Here is a 17,696-nt window from a genome sequence, read left to right as displayed (position 1 = left end):
GAAGAGTCTGATTCTGTGCTGTATAACTGGATTATTTAAATGGAAAGAGATTACAGAACTGAGGTACAGAGGGATCTGGGTGTCCTGGAACATGAATCATGAAAAGTTAACATGTTGGCAAGCAGGTGATTAAGAATGTAAATAGAATGTTGTCATTTGTTGCAGGGATAAAAGAATTTAATTGGAAGGAATGTCTTGCTGTCATTGTGTACCATGTTGTGAGACCACATCTGGAGTACTATGTACAGTTTGCCCTTTTAAAGAAAGAACATAATTGCTTTGCTGCAGTGCAGAGAAGGTTCACATTATCAATTCCCGGGATGAGGGGGTTAACTTATGGAGAATGTCTGGAGAGATTAGTTGAAAGGAATTCAGAAGAGTGAAAGGCGATTTTACTGAAACATATGTGATCTGAGTGGTCTTGACAGGGTGGGTGCTCAAATTATGGTTCCTTTACCTCGAGAGAATGGGAGACAGTTTAAAAAGGGATCTCCCATTTGAGACTGAAGACTCTTCATAAAGGAATGTTGGAGGCAGGCTCATTGAATATTTCTCAGGCAGATATATACAGATTCTTGACAAATGAGGGAGTTAAAGAATGTTGGGTGTCGGCAAGTAAGTGGACTTCAGTTCACAACCAGAGCACCCATTACTATATTGAATGAAGAGAAGGCTATTCCTGACTTTAGTTTGCATGTTCATACACTTCCTGCTCCACAGATGCTGCCTGACCTGAGGAGTATTTGAGTATTCTTTGTTTTTATTTCAGTCCTCTCGTGATCATGATATTGTGATTCCATGATATTCATTGCTCAGAGGTCTTCAATACCAAACAATTAAAGAGGAACAAATTTGAATTTAATTTGACTAAGTGCACCTAATAATCAGATAAATCAAATTTGCTACTCTGGAGACAGTTCCGATAAACCCTGTCTTCCGATATGAGGAATACCTACTGAAATGCTCCAGAGTAATCGTAGTAGGGTTCAACATGTGATCTCTTGCAATGGTTCTCCCCTGTTCCGTTGCACAGTGCACACAGCTCAGGGAAATCTGGACTGGCACCTGGGACACAGCTGGAGGAGAAGAACTTTCGTACAACTGGAAGCAAAATGTGAACAAACATATAAGTGAAAAGATTGCCATGCATGGCTGAGCAAACACTTACACAGGAATTGAAAGACAAATACTTCATTATAGTAAACCAAAAGGTCTTAATTAAGATAGGTTTCTGGTGTGTAAAGAGTTTAGATCAGAGTGGTGCTGGAAAAGCACAGCAGGTCAGGAAGCATCCAAGGAGCAGGAAAATTGACTTTTCGGGCAAAAGCCCTTCATCAGGATTCCTGATGAAGGGCTTTTGCCCAAAACATCGATTTTCCTGCTACTCTGATGCTGCCTGACCTGTTGTCCTTTTCCAGCACCACTCTAATCTAAACTCTGGTTTCCAGCATCTGCAGTCCTCACTTTTGCTTTCTGGTGTGTAAACCCCAGTTTATTGTTCCAAATGTCCATTGCTCCAGTGACAGCTGTGGTATAATCCCTCCCACTGTTAGCCTGAAGATCCAGTTTACTTCTTATCCCATGTTCCACAACCTCATCTGGTCCCATCACAGCTTGTTCACTCATCCTTTTGCTGCCATTCAGCCATCTCTTCAAAGAAAAAAATCAGCTCAAAAGCAAAGAAGCTAATGTCAGAGTACAGCATGATCTTGATCAGATGGGCCAACGGGCCAAGGAGTGGCAAATGAAGTTTCATTTAGATAAATGTGAGGTGCTGCATTTTGGTAAGGTAAATCAAGGCAGGACTTATACACTTAATGGTAAGGTCTTGGGGAGTGGTGACTTACAAAGAGACCTTGGAGTGCAGGTTAATAATTCCCTGCAAGTAGAGTCACAGGTAGACAGATAAATGAAGGAGGTGTTTGGTATGCTTTCCTTTATTGGTCAGTGCATTGAGTATAGGAGTTGGATGGCTGTACAGAACACTGGTTAGGCCACTTTAGGATAAGTGTGTTCAATTCTGGTCTCCTTGCTATAGGAAAGACATTGTAAAACTTGAAGAAGTACAGAAAATATTTGCAATGATGTTGCCAGGGTTAGAGGGTATGAGCTACAGGGAGAAGCTGAATAGGCTGGGTCTATTCTCCCTGGACCGTCAGAGACTGAGTCGTGACCTTATAGAGGTTTATAAAATCATGAGGAGCATGGATAGAGTAAATAGCCAAAGTCTTTTTCTCAGGGTAGCAGAGTCCAAAATTAGACGGCATAGGTTTAAGGTGAGAGAGAAAACATTTAAAAGGGACCTAAGGAGCACCTATTTTCATGCAGAGAGTGATGGATGTATGGAATGAGCTGCCAGAGGAGGTGGTGGGGGCTAGTACAATTACAGCATTTAAAAGGCGTCTGGATGGGTACATAAATAGGGAAGGTTTAAAGGGATATGGGCCACATGCTGGCAAATGGAGCTAATTTAATTTGGGATATCTGGTCAGCATGGATGAGTTGGCCCAAAAGGTCTGTTTCCCTGCTATACATATCTTTGACTCTATGACTCTATTAGAAATAGAGAAGCAGGAAAGAAAAGGAGGGAATAAAATGGAACAAAAGACAGGAAAAAATAGAGGCAAGGTAGAAGAAAGCAAAGCAAAGATCTGGAGAGAGACAAAAGCAAGTAATGATTGAATGACAAAAAAAAAAGTTAGTTTGTATCAACCAGTTAAAGCTGAGATTAGAGAGAAGTAGGAAGAGGAAGAGACAAAGAAACACAGAAAAAGATTTTTAAAAAAGCATGGACAGAGGGAGACAAACATCTCTAAGGTACATGGCTGCACTTCACCAAGGCTTTTTCAACAGCACCTCACAAACCACAAATTGTGCCATCTAAATGACATAGTGGATCAGTGGTTAGCACTGTTTCCTGCCAGGGGCCTGGGTTCAATTCTGCCCTTGGGTAGCTGTCTGTATGGAATTTGCACATTCACCCCGTGTCTGTGTGGGTTTCAGCCTGGGTTCCTCCCACAGTCTTAAGATGTGCGGGTTAGGTGGGTTGGCCACGCTAAATTGCCCATAGTCTCCAGAGATGTGCAGGCTGGGTGGATTAGGCATGGGAAATGCAAAGTTACAGGGTTTGGGTAGGATGGCGTGGGTCTGGGTGGGATAATCTTTGGAGGGTTGATATAGCCTGCTTCCGCATTGTAGGGATTCTATGAAATGGAGAAGGGAACTAGACACATGGGGGCATCATCAGCTGGAGATTCCTCTCCAAGTCACTCCCCATCCTGACTTGATTCCTTTGGTGTTACTAGGTCAAAATGGCACATGCATACCACATGAACTACATCAGCTTAAGAAGGCAGCTCAGCATCACCCTCTCAAGGGCAATAAATGTTGGACTTGCCAATGATTCCCATGAAATACAGAGGAAAGAAAGAGAGCAGGAAAGAAGGGGAAAGAAAGGATGATTAAAGAAAGAACAAAAGCTGATGGACAGGAGAGTGAGATTAAAAGTAAAACAAAGAAAGGATATAGAAGACAAAAAGAAAAGAATAAGATTGGAGCGAGAAGCAGAAAGAATGGGGTGGCACAGTGGCTCAGTGGTTAGCACTGCTGCCTCACAGTGCCAGGGACCCAGGTTCGATTCTAGCTTTGAGCAACTGTCTGTGTGGAGTTTGCACATTCTCCCTGTGACTGCGTGGGTTTCCTCCCATGATCCAAAGATGTGCCGGTCAGGTGAATTGGCCTTGCTAAATTGTCCACAGTGTTTGGTGCGTTAATCAGAGGGAAATGGGTCTGGGTGGGTTACTCTTCAGAGGGTCGGTGTGAACTTGTTGGACTGAATGGCCTGTTTCTACACTGTAGATAATCTAATCTAGTGGCAGAAATGGAAGATGGGTATAGAAAAGTATGAGACAAAAGGGATGGAAGGTGAGGGAGGCAAAATAGAAGGAATAAGAAAGGTAAAGAGAAAGGAAAAGGAAGTAAATAAATGAGAAACAAAGGAAAGAAAGCAAAATCAAAGGGATAGAGAGAATAAAAGAGATGGAGAAATAACAAAAGAAAGTTTTTTTTCTGGATTGAAATATTTATGTTAGACCAGTAATCTTCACTGAGGGAGAATCTAATGACAGACCCAGTATAGAAAGAATTTTTGAAAATGTTGAACTATTTCCATGTCACAGAACTAGATTAACTTTATAATTATTCCCCCATGTGAGCTACATATTGACAGATGTACCATTACTCCCAATTATTTTTTTCTATCTCATTTTGAGATTCTATTTCATTCATCATAACTCACCATACCTTTTACCAGGAGGTAACACATTAACGTGGATCAAAGTTATGTGAAATCTGTCTCCCAACAACTAAGCTCAATTCTCCACAAATGAAATCAGACAAAATAACTCAAACGTTATTAAATTTGCAAAGATTTTAACAATGAAAGACAACATTTTACCTTCCTCAATTGGAGACGTTCTGTTCCAAGATGTCAAGTTGTATCTAAGAATGGTTCCTATCGGGATGACCCAGCCAGCAGATTTACCAATGCCAGTGTGACAGGATCTTTTGCCCAGTAGACCATGGAAGCCAAAGTCACTCCTTTGCTTTACTACTGCTACAGCATAATAACAGGAGCCCTCTGTAATATACAATGCACTGTCAATCATATTGGAATCACTGCCCATGCCTGTACTGCATTGATTTTTATTATAAATGTATAGTAGAACTGAGAGAATAAGGCACTCAAAAACTTTGAAGATAGCTCCGGAAATAAATTTGAAGTGATAATATCGCTTGGTGCCTTAAAAAATGATGAACAGAGGATTGAGAAAAAATGAAGTTAAAAATCACACCATACCAAGTTACAGTCCAACAGGGTTATGTGGAGGTACAAACTTTCGGAACGGTGCTCCTTCATCAGGTAGCTGTGGAGCAGGATCATAAGACACCGAACTTATAGCAAAAGATCATAGTGTCATGCAACTGAAACGATATATTGAACAAACCTAGATTGCTGTACAAAAACTTGTATTTTCAAATACACCTGTTGGACTATAACCTGGTGTCGTGTGACTTTTAACTATGTCCACCTCAGTACAACGCCAACACCTCCACATCGAACCAAAATCTGTCAATCTGTCAAAGGCTATTACGATTGCTGCTTAGCTGGAATTACAGACAGAAATTGCCCAGATTTTGTTTTCCTTCGTTAGCTGTGGGATCTTTCTTCCTCCCAAGGGATTACATAGTGGCTGAAAGATGGGATTTTTTGCATTATAATACTCCAACCACCATGAGTGTGGGTGAAGTATGATGGAAAAACTGGCCTTGACTTGTCATTTTTCTACGTTCACATGCATCATATATCCAGGTTGTGGTCAAGTTAGAAAATATTTATGTATCTGCAACTCTTTTATTACCAGGCTAGCTGCCTTTATTATAAAGATTGGCACAGACATCTTCATTTTATATAAGAAATGGGACTCAGTTACCCATTATCTACTCCTCAATGGTTAGAACACAGTCTCAAAGTCTAATTGAAATACTCTTCTTTACAATGCATTATTGTAACCCTAAAAATGACCACATGCAGAAATCCCTCAGCTGACTTCAAATTGAGAAGGTCTATGTTGGAGCAATGCACCAATTGCCATTCTTGGGACAAGGAAATGATACACAGCAACAGTTAGGGTTTTACAGAGATCCAACTAAGATAAAAGACGCAGCAATAATTCTCAATAAAAAGGGAAGCAGGCGGTAAGAGCAGGAGTTCACAATTCGAGATTGCTGAAATCAGCATTCCCATTTGGCGATTTTACATATCTGTGAGTTGCAACTGTCACGCCTGATTGATGGTCACATCAGATGCCGCCAAGTCTAACCTTTCTTAATCACAGACAAAACATTGGTCTCACAATTCACAGTGCCTCGTGTGATCAGACAGTGATGGTGTGTTGGGTTCTACTTTGGCAATAGAAGACAGATCTGGGTAGTAGAAGAACTGTGGGTGCCATTGGAAGACATGAATGTAGAAATTATAGGCAAGAGTAGGCCATTTGGCCCTTCAAGTCTGCTTCACTATGATCATGGCTGATCATTCAACTCCATACCTGTGTCCTCTCTTTTTCCCCATACCTTTTGATCCCTTTAGCCCTAAAGATTGTACCCAATTCTTTCTTGAAAACATTCAATGTTTTGGCCTCAACCACTTTCTGTGGCAGAGAGTTCTATAGACTTAATAATCTCTTAATGAAGATATTTCTCCTCATCTCAGTCCTCAACAGATGTATCTCAGCAGATTCAGGGGGTTAGTCATTTTATAATTAGTATTATACATAAAATGCAGGCATCACAATCATTTGCTGTCAGCATTTCATAAGCGATTACCAGTGGTATTCTCGGCTGCAATTGGTTTCAGGCGTGGTTCGGGCACTAGGCCTCCCTTGTAGATATCTCCACCATCCACAGTTATAGCATCTGCTTCTCTATTCTGAGAATGAGAAATGTGCACAGCGTTAATATAAAAAAAGTGCCTTCTTTCCACTCAATGCAGTGATTGAGTACATCACTTCCTTTGTTCCCATCAATTGTATTCCCGCCTCTCCAGAAATCCTGCATGAGCTAGAAATGTAGAAAAGTATCAGGAGCAGAATTAGTCATCCAGGGCCACTGAAGTTCAGTGGTTCTCGAATGGGCATGTGTTGATCACTTGTGGAAGGGGGCAAAGGGAGGGAAGGCTGGTCCAATGGACTACTAAGCAGCGTTACTCCATCCACTTTAGTTTGACTCTCATCAGAAGTAATGGCAAGATAGAAGCTCCTTTGTTGAGACACCAAGGAGGCAATGTCTGATTCCAAGCAATGGAGGTTCAGTCTCATGCTGCAATCTGGGTTCATCAGATTCCCCTTCCTTGTTTTCAGCCCCATTGAGTATTGAAAATCCACAGTTGCTTGTTATAACAGATACCTTGCTCAGAAAACTGCCTTCATGTTACTCACACTTACAAAGACTTGATTCGGAGACGCCGGTGTTGGACTGGGGTGTACAAAGTTAAAAATCACACATCACCAGGTTATAGTCCAACAGATTAATTTGGAAGCACTAGCTTTCAGAGCACTGCTCCTTCATCAGGTGGTTGGGACTTGTCTCACTGATATGGCAGCTAGTCTAGTTGTGTGATTTTAAGAATTTCCGGTTCGCTTGATGATGGCATCATACATCAGGAGCTTGTATTTAGAAGACCCTTGTGAATTATCATTGGCTTGCAGACCACTCTTCAAGAACCATTGTGTTAGATCATGACTGATCAGTCTCTCAGCTTCAGGAAGCAACTATTGGCTTTTCCCTGGTGGATCAGTAGTTAGCACTGCTGCCTCATAGGACCAGGGACCTGGGTTCAATTCCAGCCTCAGGTGACTGTCTATGTGGAGTTTGCGCATTCTCCCTGTGTCTGTGCGGGTTTCCTCCGGGTAGTCTGTTTTCCTCCCACAGCCAAAGATGCGCAAGTTAGGTGAATTAGCAGTGCTAAATTGCATATAGTGTTCAGGGATGTGAAGGTTAGGTGCATTAGTCAGGGGAAATGTAGAGTAATCGGATAGGAGAATGGGTCTGGGTGAGATACTCTTCGGAGGGTCAGTGTGGACTTGTTGGGACAAATGGCCTGTTTCCACACTTTAGGGATTCTACGATTCTATGAATATCATTACCAAAACAAAAATCTATGCCTGTCTTGAATGTTGCAATTCACTGAGCATCTGTGGATTTGAGAGAAGAGAATTTCTATCACAAACAAAAACAGAAATTGAAACAAAAAAAAAGCTCAGCAGGTCTGGCTGTATCTGTGGAGAGAAATCAGTGTTAACATTTCAGATCGACTGACCCTTCCCTGAGAATTTCTATAGTGCCCCGAGTGCAAAGTTGTTTTTCTGACCTCCATTCCGAATTATCTGAGTCTAGAACAATTGGACACAGCTTCAGATCAGCAATCGATCTTTTAGGATAGAGATAAGGAGAAATTAAATTTCTCAAAAGGTAATTCTCTACTCAGGAAGTTAGGAATGTGCTATCATTTAGTCATAGAGTTGTAGAGATATACAGCATGGAAACAGACCTTTTGGTCCAACCCGTCCATGCCAACCAGATATCCCAACCCAATCTAGTCCCACCTGCCAGCACCCGGGCCATATCCCTCCAAACCCTTCCTATACATATACCGATCCAAATGTCTTTTAAATGTTGCAATTGTACCAGCCTCCACCACTTCCTCTGGCAGCTTGAAGCTAAAATAGACAGACTGTTAACCTCTTGGGAAACCAAGCGATATGGGGAGCAAGGTTAGCCAAGGTCATATTGAATAGCAGAACAGATATGAAAAAGAAGCAGAAGAAAGGTGGACAATGACAGACAGCAACTATCCACTCCCATTACTCAGTTAGAAGAAATGCAGAGTCAATAAATAAAAGCTCATCCCTACATTGCTAACAAAGTGAGTGAACTGAACGCACAATTACCACATCAATGACTGAGGCCAAATTTGGATTCAGTGATTCAACAATGTAAGCTTTGAGATGGGCAGAATAAATTGTGAAAAGGTGCATTAAAATGAATGATTGTGGATGTAGAGACAGCATCCAATTGCTGTGGGAAAGAGGCATCAACAGAACCAAGCACACCATGTTTAGCAGGCTGATGGTGAGAGGAAAGCACCACCCAAGATCAGCATTATAGACACTGTTATATCATAACCTATGTGGTATCTAATTATGAACACCTCAGAATATGAGTCAGTGGTGACTATCCACCACTCTGCTTTCAAGGATATCAATCCATGTTTCTGACATCAACTCCGCACCTCCACAATCCTCCCATCCCCACCAGCACTTCGAACACATTACAGCATTTTAAGAGCTGCTGTCTCATTCAGATTTGCAATTTCTGGTCACGTGAGCACGGCAAGTAAGAGATAAAATATGAAATACGCCAGCAGCTCAAAACAGGTTGGGATAGTACCGAGGTATTGGCTGCAATGACGAAAGTCAGTGAGCCATGATCTCGAAGGATGCCAAAAATGACACCTGATGAAGAATAGGAGACAGTGGGGACTGCAAATGCTGGAGATCAGAGTCAAAACGTGTGGTGCTGGAAAAACACAGCAGGTCAGGCAGCATTCGAGGAGCAGGAGAGTCGATGTTTCAGGCATAAGCCCCTCATCAGGAATGTGGGGTGGGGGAGCCAAGGGGGCTGAGAGGTAAATAGGGGAGTGGGGGTGGAGCTAGGGGGCAGGTAGCTGGGAATGCGATTGGTAGGTGATGTTGGGAGTGATGATAATAGGCCGGAGCATAGGGTGGAGCGGATGGGTGGGAAGGAAGATGGACAGTTCAAGGGGGGTAGCCATGGGCACCCGCATGGGCCCCAGCTATGCCTGCCTCTTCATCGGGTATGTGGAACAGTCCATCTTCTGCAGGTACACCGGCACCATTCCCCACCTTTTTCTCCGCTACATCGATGACTGTAACAGCACCACCTTGTGCTCCCACGAGGAGGTTGAACAGTTCATCAACTTCACAAACACCTTCCAACCTGACCTCAACTTCATCTGGACCATCTAGGACACCTCCCTCCCCTCCCTGCACCTCTCCATCTCCACTTCTGGAGACCGACTCAACATGGGCAATTACTTCAAACCCACCAACTCCCACAGCTACCTGGATTACACCTCCTCCCAACCTGCTTCCTGTAAAAACGCTATCCCTTATTCCCAATTCCTCCGCCTCTGTCACATCTGTGCCCCGGAGGAGCAATTCCACTCCAGGACATCCCAGGTGGCCTCCTACATCAGGAACAGCAATTTCCCCTCCTAGTTGGTCAACAATGCTCTCCAATGCATCTCCTCCTCTTCCCCAACCTCCCCCCTTGAATCCCACCCCTCCAATCGCAACAACGACAGATCACCCCTGGTCCTCACCTTCCACCCCAGCAATTTCCAGATACAACGCATCATCCTCCACCATTTCTACAGTCAGACCCCACTACCAGAGATATATTTCACTCCCTACCCCTTTCAGCAATCCGCAGAGAACATTCCCTCCGCGACTCCCTCATTCGGTCCATGCCCCCCACCAACACACCCTCCACTCCTGGCAACTTCCCTTGGCCCTGCAAGAGGTGTAAAGCCTGTGCCCACACCTCCCCCCTCGCATGTGTCCAAGGCCCCAAAGGATCCTTCCACACCCAACAGAGATTTTCCTGTGCCTCCACACACATCATCTACTGTGTCTGCTGCTCTTGATTTGGTCTCCTGTACACTTGGGAGACAGGACACCAACTTGTGGAACATTTCAAAGAACATCTCCGGGACACCAAACCACCCCACTGCCCTGGGGCCAAGCACTTCAAATCCCCCTCTCACTCCGCTAAGGACACGCAAGTCCTGGGCCTCCTCCACCACCAAAGCAAAGCCAACCAATGCCTGGAAGAAGTACACCTCATCTTCCACCTTGGGACCCTCCAAACACATGGAATCAATGTCAATTTTGCCAGTTTCCTCATTTCCCCTCCCCCACCTTATCCCAGATCCAACCCTCCAACTTGGCACCGCCCTCTTGAACTGTCCTACCTGTCCATCTTCCTTCCCACCTATCCACTCCACCCTCCGCTCTGACATAACACCATCACCCCCATCCTCATCCACCTATCACCTTCTTAGCTACCTTCCCTCCACTTATCTATTAAACGCTGCATTATCCCTCCCCCCATTAGCTACCCACTCCCATTTACCTCAGCCCCCTTGGCCATGCCCCCTCTACATTCCTGATGAAGGGCTTATGCCGGAAACATCAACTCTCCTGCTCCTTGAATGCTGCCTGACCTGCAGTGCTATTCCAACACCACACCTGATGAAGAATGTCAAGTACACACTAGGCCATTCTCACTGAGCAAGTTTCTCCAGTACCAGAACCTCATTCAGTTAAACAGAGAATCTGCAAGCATGTGTACAGTTATCCTGTGGGTATTGGTGAATTATAATATTGGAGCTACTGCCACGGATTCGCATACATCTGCTTCTGTAGGCTTGGTAACGTTGTAACAAAATTATTAGACTACATCTAAATAGAGTAAATCCCTACCTTGATAGCAGTCAGACATGCTTCATCACTGTCTTTCTTTATACATTGGAAGATAAAGGGTTCGTGCGACATTGCCTTTCCCAAATCGTTGCATTTTGATAATTCTGCTTCGGAGATTGTACACCATGTGATATTTGACATACCGGCAAATGAAAGGGCTGGAAAAGAAAATTTAATAACAATTACAACATTGAAGTAGAACAGGAAATAAAAGGAAAGAGAGAAAGATCAAGAGTCTAGCCATTGTATATAGCTCAGAGCATAATGGGGATGGGGGACAAAGAGCACCATGCTTATTATTACAGGACATTGATTATAAATGTGAATACTGGAAGTAGCATTTAACAGGAGAGAAAGAAAAATGCTTAAAACAAAGTAATCATATTTGAAATTGACAGAACATTTATATAAGTGATTTAAAGGTATTGATTATACAATAGAGAGATATTATACACAGCTATTATGCAGGTGGAAAAGAGAAAAAAGAGAAAATTAAAACAAAGGAAGTTTAACAGTTACTTGCCATTTCAGAAGCTCAGAACAACCCAGCATGCGTTACAATGTAACATGTAGGAAATACGGTAACCAATCCAATCGCAGCAAAGACTCGCAGTCTGCAATTTGGCAATGATCAGGTAATTTTGGTTTTGGGGAGCGCGTTGAGCAATCATGCCAATGGACATGAAGGAGAATAGAGAGAGAACAGTCATAATACAGGAAGAATAAGAGGTAGTGAGAGTAGAGAAAGGTGGAGGTCATAGATATAGAGTGATAGAAGGTGGTTTCAAAACTGAGAAAAGGAGAAAGTACTGCTCTCAGAGGGTTGTGAATCTTATGAACTGACTGCCCCAGAGTGCGGAATCAATCCACATATTAAAGAAAGAAATAGATATGTTTCTGAGGAATAGTGGGACAAAGGGCTATGGGGAGCAGGCAAGAGAGTGGAGGTGAGACTAGGATAAGATCAGCTTTGATCATGTTAAATGGTGGAGCAGAGTTGAAGGGCTGCATTAAATATTCCTGCTCCTAATTCCTATGTTCATACGTTCCTAAAACAGAGAAAATAGAAGTATACAGTGGAAAGTGAGTGTATCAAGCTTAAGCAGAGAGTGACAAGAACGAATTGACCCTGGAGAGAGAGAACAGCAGTTATACAGGAAAGACGTGGAAAATATCATGTTTATACAGGAAATAGAGAAAGATAGTGAGATAGTGGGTAATAGGAATAACTCTAAAGGAAGTGAAAGACAGTAATTATGTAAGAGAAAGCAATGGTTGTAATATATAAGAGAGAAAAAGAAAGGAAGGAAGGAAGGAAGCAAGGAAGGAAGAAATGAAGACGAGACAGCAACGCACAAGAGAGCTGCAATAAATATAGAAAATAAAATAATTGTAATAACACACATCAGCAAAAACTTGGTAGAGAGAATCGGCAATGAAAGAACATGGGCTGTCTGTTAAAACATAGCCAAGAAATGTACATTGCTAAAATTCTTTACATAACTTCAAAAAATCCCAAAGCATTATCAAACACTGAATTATCTTGAATTGTAGTCACTTGGAATTCAGAGGAAGTTCAATTGATGTGCTAGGCTTTGAGAATTAAAGAGTTTAAGATAAATAATTGCATGTGGCGGTGAATAACATATTTGAGCACTAGGTTCAGATGAATGCTAGCAAAACAAATAGCATTAATACTCACAAATAATTCCCAAGAGTATAACAGCGTAGCATAAAATCATCGTGCCAATCTGTGGATTGAAGGAATCGAGAACAACTTCTGTCACCAACCAGCTATGCAGTAGGTTGTGATGAGACTTAGGTGCACTCTCTCTCCTTTATAAAGTCTAGAGATTAGAAAGCTGGCAGAATGAGCCACAAAAGTGACCCTTAACCTGCCTGGGTCATATTTCACAAGTGCACTTAGTGAAACTCGGTCTACCTGAGACACGTTCAAATAAATCTTTGTTTCGACCACAAAGAATGCAGAGAAGGAACAGTTGTATTCCCGAGGGGCGTGATGGGGATTTCCCATCATTTCCTGAAGTGGTCAGGTTAGTTGATAAATAAAGGTGGATTATTTAAGCATTTAGTGAAATTCCATTTTTACTTCACCCTCCCTTTTGTGCTTGTGTTTTTTTCCACTATTTCCACACTGCAATTTTTTTTAACTTTCTTGTCTCCTTTCCAAGTCTATATTTTTGGTCCTAGTTTCCTTCTTTGATTTGTACCTGTCTTGGAATTATGGGAGAGTGTCTTTGGCATGGTAGCATGCATTTACTCATGATGGAATGAAAAGAAACAGTTTTGAAGTAAAATCATATCTGGAAATGAATGTACTGGTTCATTTTTGAAGTACACAAAACAAGTCAGACTGGTATGTGCCATTTGCAAGTTTTAAGACTTTGTCTTTCTGGAGGTAAAAGATGACAGCAACAATTGTATTGAAAACTTCAAAGCCCAGGCAATAAAATTCCTATTTTCAACTAATCTGCCCACTATTTCAGGGTGAAGCTAATTATTTGCAACATTGACTTTCCAAACTGAGGTTCCAGATTTGACCCTTTCTTCTTCCACGTGTTATATCTAGCTACCATTGTCTTTAACTTGGCCAAAATCCTCAACAATATCTTTGTCACCTACTCAGTAACTCACTAGACAGCCTCAAAGGACAATGTTAATCACATTACTGTGGGTCTAGAGTCACATGTAGGCCAGATCAGGTAAGGACAACTGATTTCTTTCCTTAAAGGGCAAACAGTGAACCAAATTGATCTTTCTGAAAATTACTGGTAGCCACTATGACTGAATTTGACTTTCAACTCCAAATTGTATTAATTAGATGTAATTCCACCAGCTGTGCTGTTAGGTTTGAACAAGCCAACACAAAGGGCAAACAAAACAGCAGAGTTAGTATCAACACTATGGAACAAGAAAGCTTCATACGCACAAACAGCGCTCAGCTATGACAAAAGAATGCTGCGTCTATAAAATTATGTCATTTTATACATGTCATTGGATGAGAACATATTTTAAAAGCAACAAAAAGCCAAATGCTTACTCATACAAATATGTTGTTGTGAAAGTACATCCACCACCCTATAGATATACCCATCCAAATGACTCTTAAATGTTGCAATTGTACCAGCCTCCACTAGTTCCTCTGGCAGCTCACACCATACATGTATCATCCTCGGCATGAAAAAGTTGCCCCTTAGGTCTCTTTTATATCTTTCTCATCTCACCCTAAACCTATGCACTCTAGTTCTGGACTCCCCCACTCCAGGAAAAAGGCTTTGTCTATTTATCCTATCCATGCCCCTCATGATTTTGTAAACCTCTATAAGGTCACCCCTCAGCCTCTGACGCTCCAGGGAAAACAGCCCCAGCCTGTTCAGCCTCTCCCTCCAACCGGGAAATGGGCCGGGTGCTGGCAGATGGGACTAGATTGGGTTGGAATATCTGGTCGGCATGGATGGGTTGGACCGAAGGGTCTGTTTCCGTGCTGTACATCTCTATGACTCTATGACCACATGACTCTATGACCACTGGAAAAGATATCAAAGGCTGATCTGAGGGAAATTAGTGATCAAAAGGACTTGAGTTGGCAGAACTTGTTTTTATGAATGGACATCGCACTTACTTTAAGCTTGGTCCAGGAGTGCACATTGTTGCTGTCTTGGCTGCATCCCTCAGATCCAAAGCTGCATGGTGACGGAGGTACAAATCTTCACATTAAAGGTATGCTACAAGTTATACTGCAACATAAACATGGAAGCATATGAGATGGGAGCTGGAGAGAGCCACTTGGTCCATCGAATCCACTCTGCTTTTCAATATGATCGTGGTGAATTCTCTATCTTAATGCTATACGTCCACAGTCTCCCAATACCCCTTGGCCTGCGGATTGTCTATTAAATGGCAGAGCAGACTCAAGGGGCTGAATGTCCTTCTCCTGTTCCTACGTCTTAAATGCTAGACACTTTCTCTTTTAGAAATCTATTTCTTCCTTAAGTACATTCAGTGATTTGACGTTCACAGCCTTTTATGGTAGATAATTCACCACCTTCTGAGCAAAGGAGTACTTCCGTACCTCAGTCTAAGGCATTAACTCCTTACTCTGGATCCTCAGTTTGGAGAACAGTTACGCCTGCATCCAGTCATACTGTTGAGATGACTGAAACACAGGTAGCCCTCAAATAGGCAAAGCTTCAAACAACAGAGTTTTGATTAATATGGTTTCACTATAAAATAGTTTTTACTTTACCATCTGTAATTCCAACAATGCACACCCAATTTGTGATATGTTACTTGCAGCATCACCGAGGGCTAAATGTGTTGAAGGTCAGGGTTCCTGGACACACTCCTGTTTGTTTGTTTTGGCTATTACCGGCTTCAATTAAGGCTCGATAGAATTTTTTAAACTGGCCTTCCACCTCCTGAGGTAGTAGTGACTGAGGGGAAAGGAGACAGAGCGGAGTGGAGGAGAAGAGGCAGAGAGGAGTGAGAGGAGAAGAGGCAAAGAGGAAAAAAAACAATTATACCATTTACATAAGTGATTTAGATGAGAATATAGAAGGCATGGTTAGTAAGTTTGCAGATATTACCAAAATTGGTCATATAGTGGAAAGTGAAGATGATGATCTAAGATTACAAAGAGACCTTGATCAATTGGGTCAATGGACTAAAGAGTGGCAAATGAAGTTTAATTTGGATAAATGTGAGGTTCTGCATTTTAGTAAAATTAACAAGGGCAGGACTTAAACAATTAAAAAATAGGGCCCTGGTTACTGTTGTAGTACAGAGACACCTGTGGGTTCAGATAGATAATTCTTTGAAGTTTGCGTGACAGGTAGACAGAGTGGTTAAGAAGGCATTTAGCATGCTTGCCTTCATTGCTCAGACCTTTGAGTATAGGAGTTGATATGTTCTGTTGAGGTTGTACAGGATGTTAGTGAGGCCTCTTCTAGAATACAGTGTATAGATGGTTCAGACAAGATTTACCAAGATGTTGCCAGAAATGGAGGGTTTAAGTGCATTTGTTAGGGGTAAATGTAGAGTAATAGGGAGAGGAATGGATCTGGGTGGATTACTCTTTGGAGGGTCAGTGTGGACTTGTTGGGCCAAATGGCCTGTTTCCACAATGATGGGATTCTATGTTAATTCTATGCTAAAGTCATAAGGAGAGGCTGAGTAGGCTGGGGCTTTTTTTAAATTAAGCGTAAGAGTTGAGGGATGATCTTATAGAGATTTATGAAATAATAAGGGGTACAAATAAGGTAAATGGTAGGTGTCTTTTCCCTAGGGTGAAGAATTTCAAGACAAGGAGTCATAGTTTTAAATTGAGAGGAGAGGGATTATAAAAAACATGAGGGCAATTTTTTAGACAGAGAGTAGTTTGTGTGTAGAATGAACTTCCAGAGGAAATGGTGGATGTGTTACAGTTCCAATATTTAAAAGATATTCAGACAAATACATGAATAAGAAATGTTTGAAGGAATATGGATCAAGCACGGGCAGGTGGAGCTAGTTTAGTTTGGGATTATAGTTGACATGGATTGGTTGAACCAAAGGGTCTGATTCTATGCTGTATGACACTATGACTATATGAGCGAGGGGAGAAAAGGCGGAGAGGAGTGGGAGGAAACAAAGCAGGGAGGAGTGGGAATAGATGAAACAGTGAGACGTGGGAGAGGAAAGGCAAAGAGGAGTGAGGGGAGAGGAGGCAGAGAGGAGTAGGGAGGAAGAGGTAGACAGAAGATGGGGAATGGAGTGGGAGAGCAGGGAACAGAATGAGGGGAGAACAGACGGGGAGGAAAGGAGAGACAGGAGAGGTGGGTGGCTGTGAGCTTAGACTTAGCAGGGGTACCTCACAGACTGGAGAGGGTTGTGGCTGCCAATGCTGGCTCTGACTGGTACCTTGAGGCTGGCTCTAACCTGTTGGTGTGGGACCTACAGGCTGCAGGTCTGCTGCTGTTGCCATGCCCTGTGGCCAATAGCAGATAGCAGCTCTGTCATGTGGCCTGGGGCCGAGTGGTGGCTGCTGTCTGTTGGAAACCTTCGTCAGCACAACAGCACAGGGAGAGGCCACAAATCTGAAGGCAGGGAATGCCTTCAAATCTGAGGAAGGAGGAATTCACTTCAAAATTGCACCAGTCTTGCCAGGGAAGGTACAGTAGTAAATGTTAATGGATATGACTGTTGCTGGTGAGAGCAGCATTTGTTACTCATCCTTATTGGCCTTGGCCTTAGAGGCTTCCAAACCATTTCAGAGGGCATTGAAAAGCCAACTGCATTGCTGTGGGTCTGGAGTTACGTGAAGGCCCGATCGGGCAGAGATGGCAGATTTCTTTCTCTGAAGGATATTAAGGAACCAGCTGGGTTTTTATAACAATTAATGATGGTTTAATGGCACCACTACAGAGTCCAGCTTTGCACTACGTTAATTGGAATCTCCCAACACTCATCAAGGGTTCTGGTCATAATAGCATGATTAGATTCAAAGTCCACGCAGCTGGCATGGACTCATTTGAAAGCCACACGTGGAGCTACACAGAGATAGCCATTTTC

At 42.6% G+C, this 17,696-nt stretch overlaps 1 protein-coding gene across 1 annotated transcript in view; it reads right to left on the bottom strand.

Annotated features, from left to right (window-relative positions):
* The window catches only part of LOC122555749 (serotransferrin-B-like), a 50,946-nt gene extending 37,960 nt beyond the window's left edge, over positions 1-12,986 (bottom strand). Inside the window, exons 1-5 of the mRNA XM_043701832.2 lie at positions 12,829-12,986; positions 11,127-11,284; positions 6,388-6,490; positions 4,457-4,639; positions 957-1,101 (exon numbers count right to left, since the gene is read on the bottom strand). Of these exons, the coding sequence (XP_043557767.2) occupies positions 957-1,101; positions 4,457-4,639; positions 6,388-6,490; positions 11,127-11,284; positions 12,829-12,868 (629 nt within the window). The 5' untranslated portion in view covers positions 12,869-12,986. The remainder of the gene's footprint in view (positions 1-956; positions 1,102-4,456; positions 4,640-6,387; positions 6,491-11,126; positions 11,285-12,828) is intronic.
* Between the last annotated feature and the right edge of the window lie 4,710 nt (positions 12,987-17,696).

Source organism: Chiloscyllium plagiosum, unplaced genomic scaffold (assembly GCF_037043375.1).
Source record: "Chiloscyllium plagiosum isolate Xiang-an unplaced genomic scaffold, Cpla_swu_hap1 HiC_scaffold_13, whole genome shotgun sequence".
NCBI lineage: Eukaryota > Metazoa > Chordata > Chondrichthyes > Orectolobiformes > Hemiscylliidae > Chiloscyllium > Chiloscyllium plagiosum.
The sequence above is the reverse complement of the archived record's forward strand: the minus strand, read 5'-3'. Positions and strand labels throughout refer to the sequence as shown.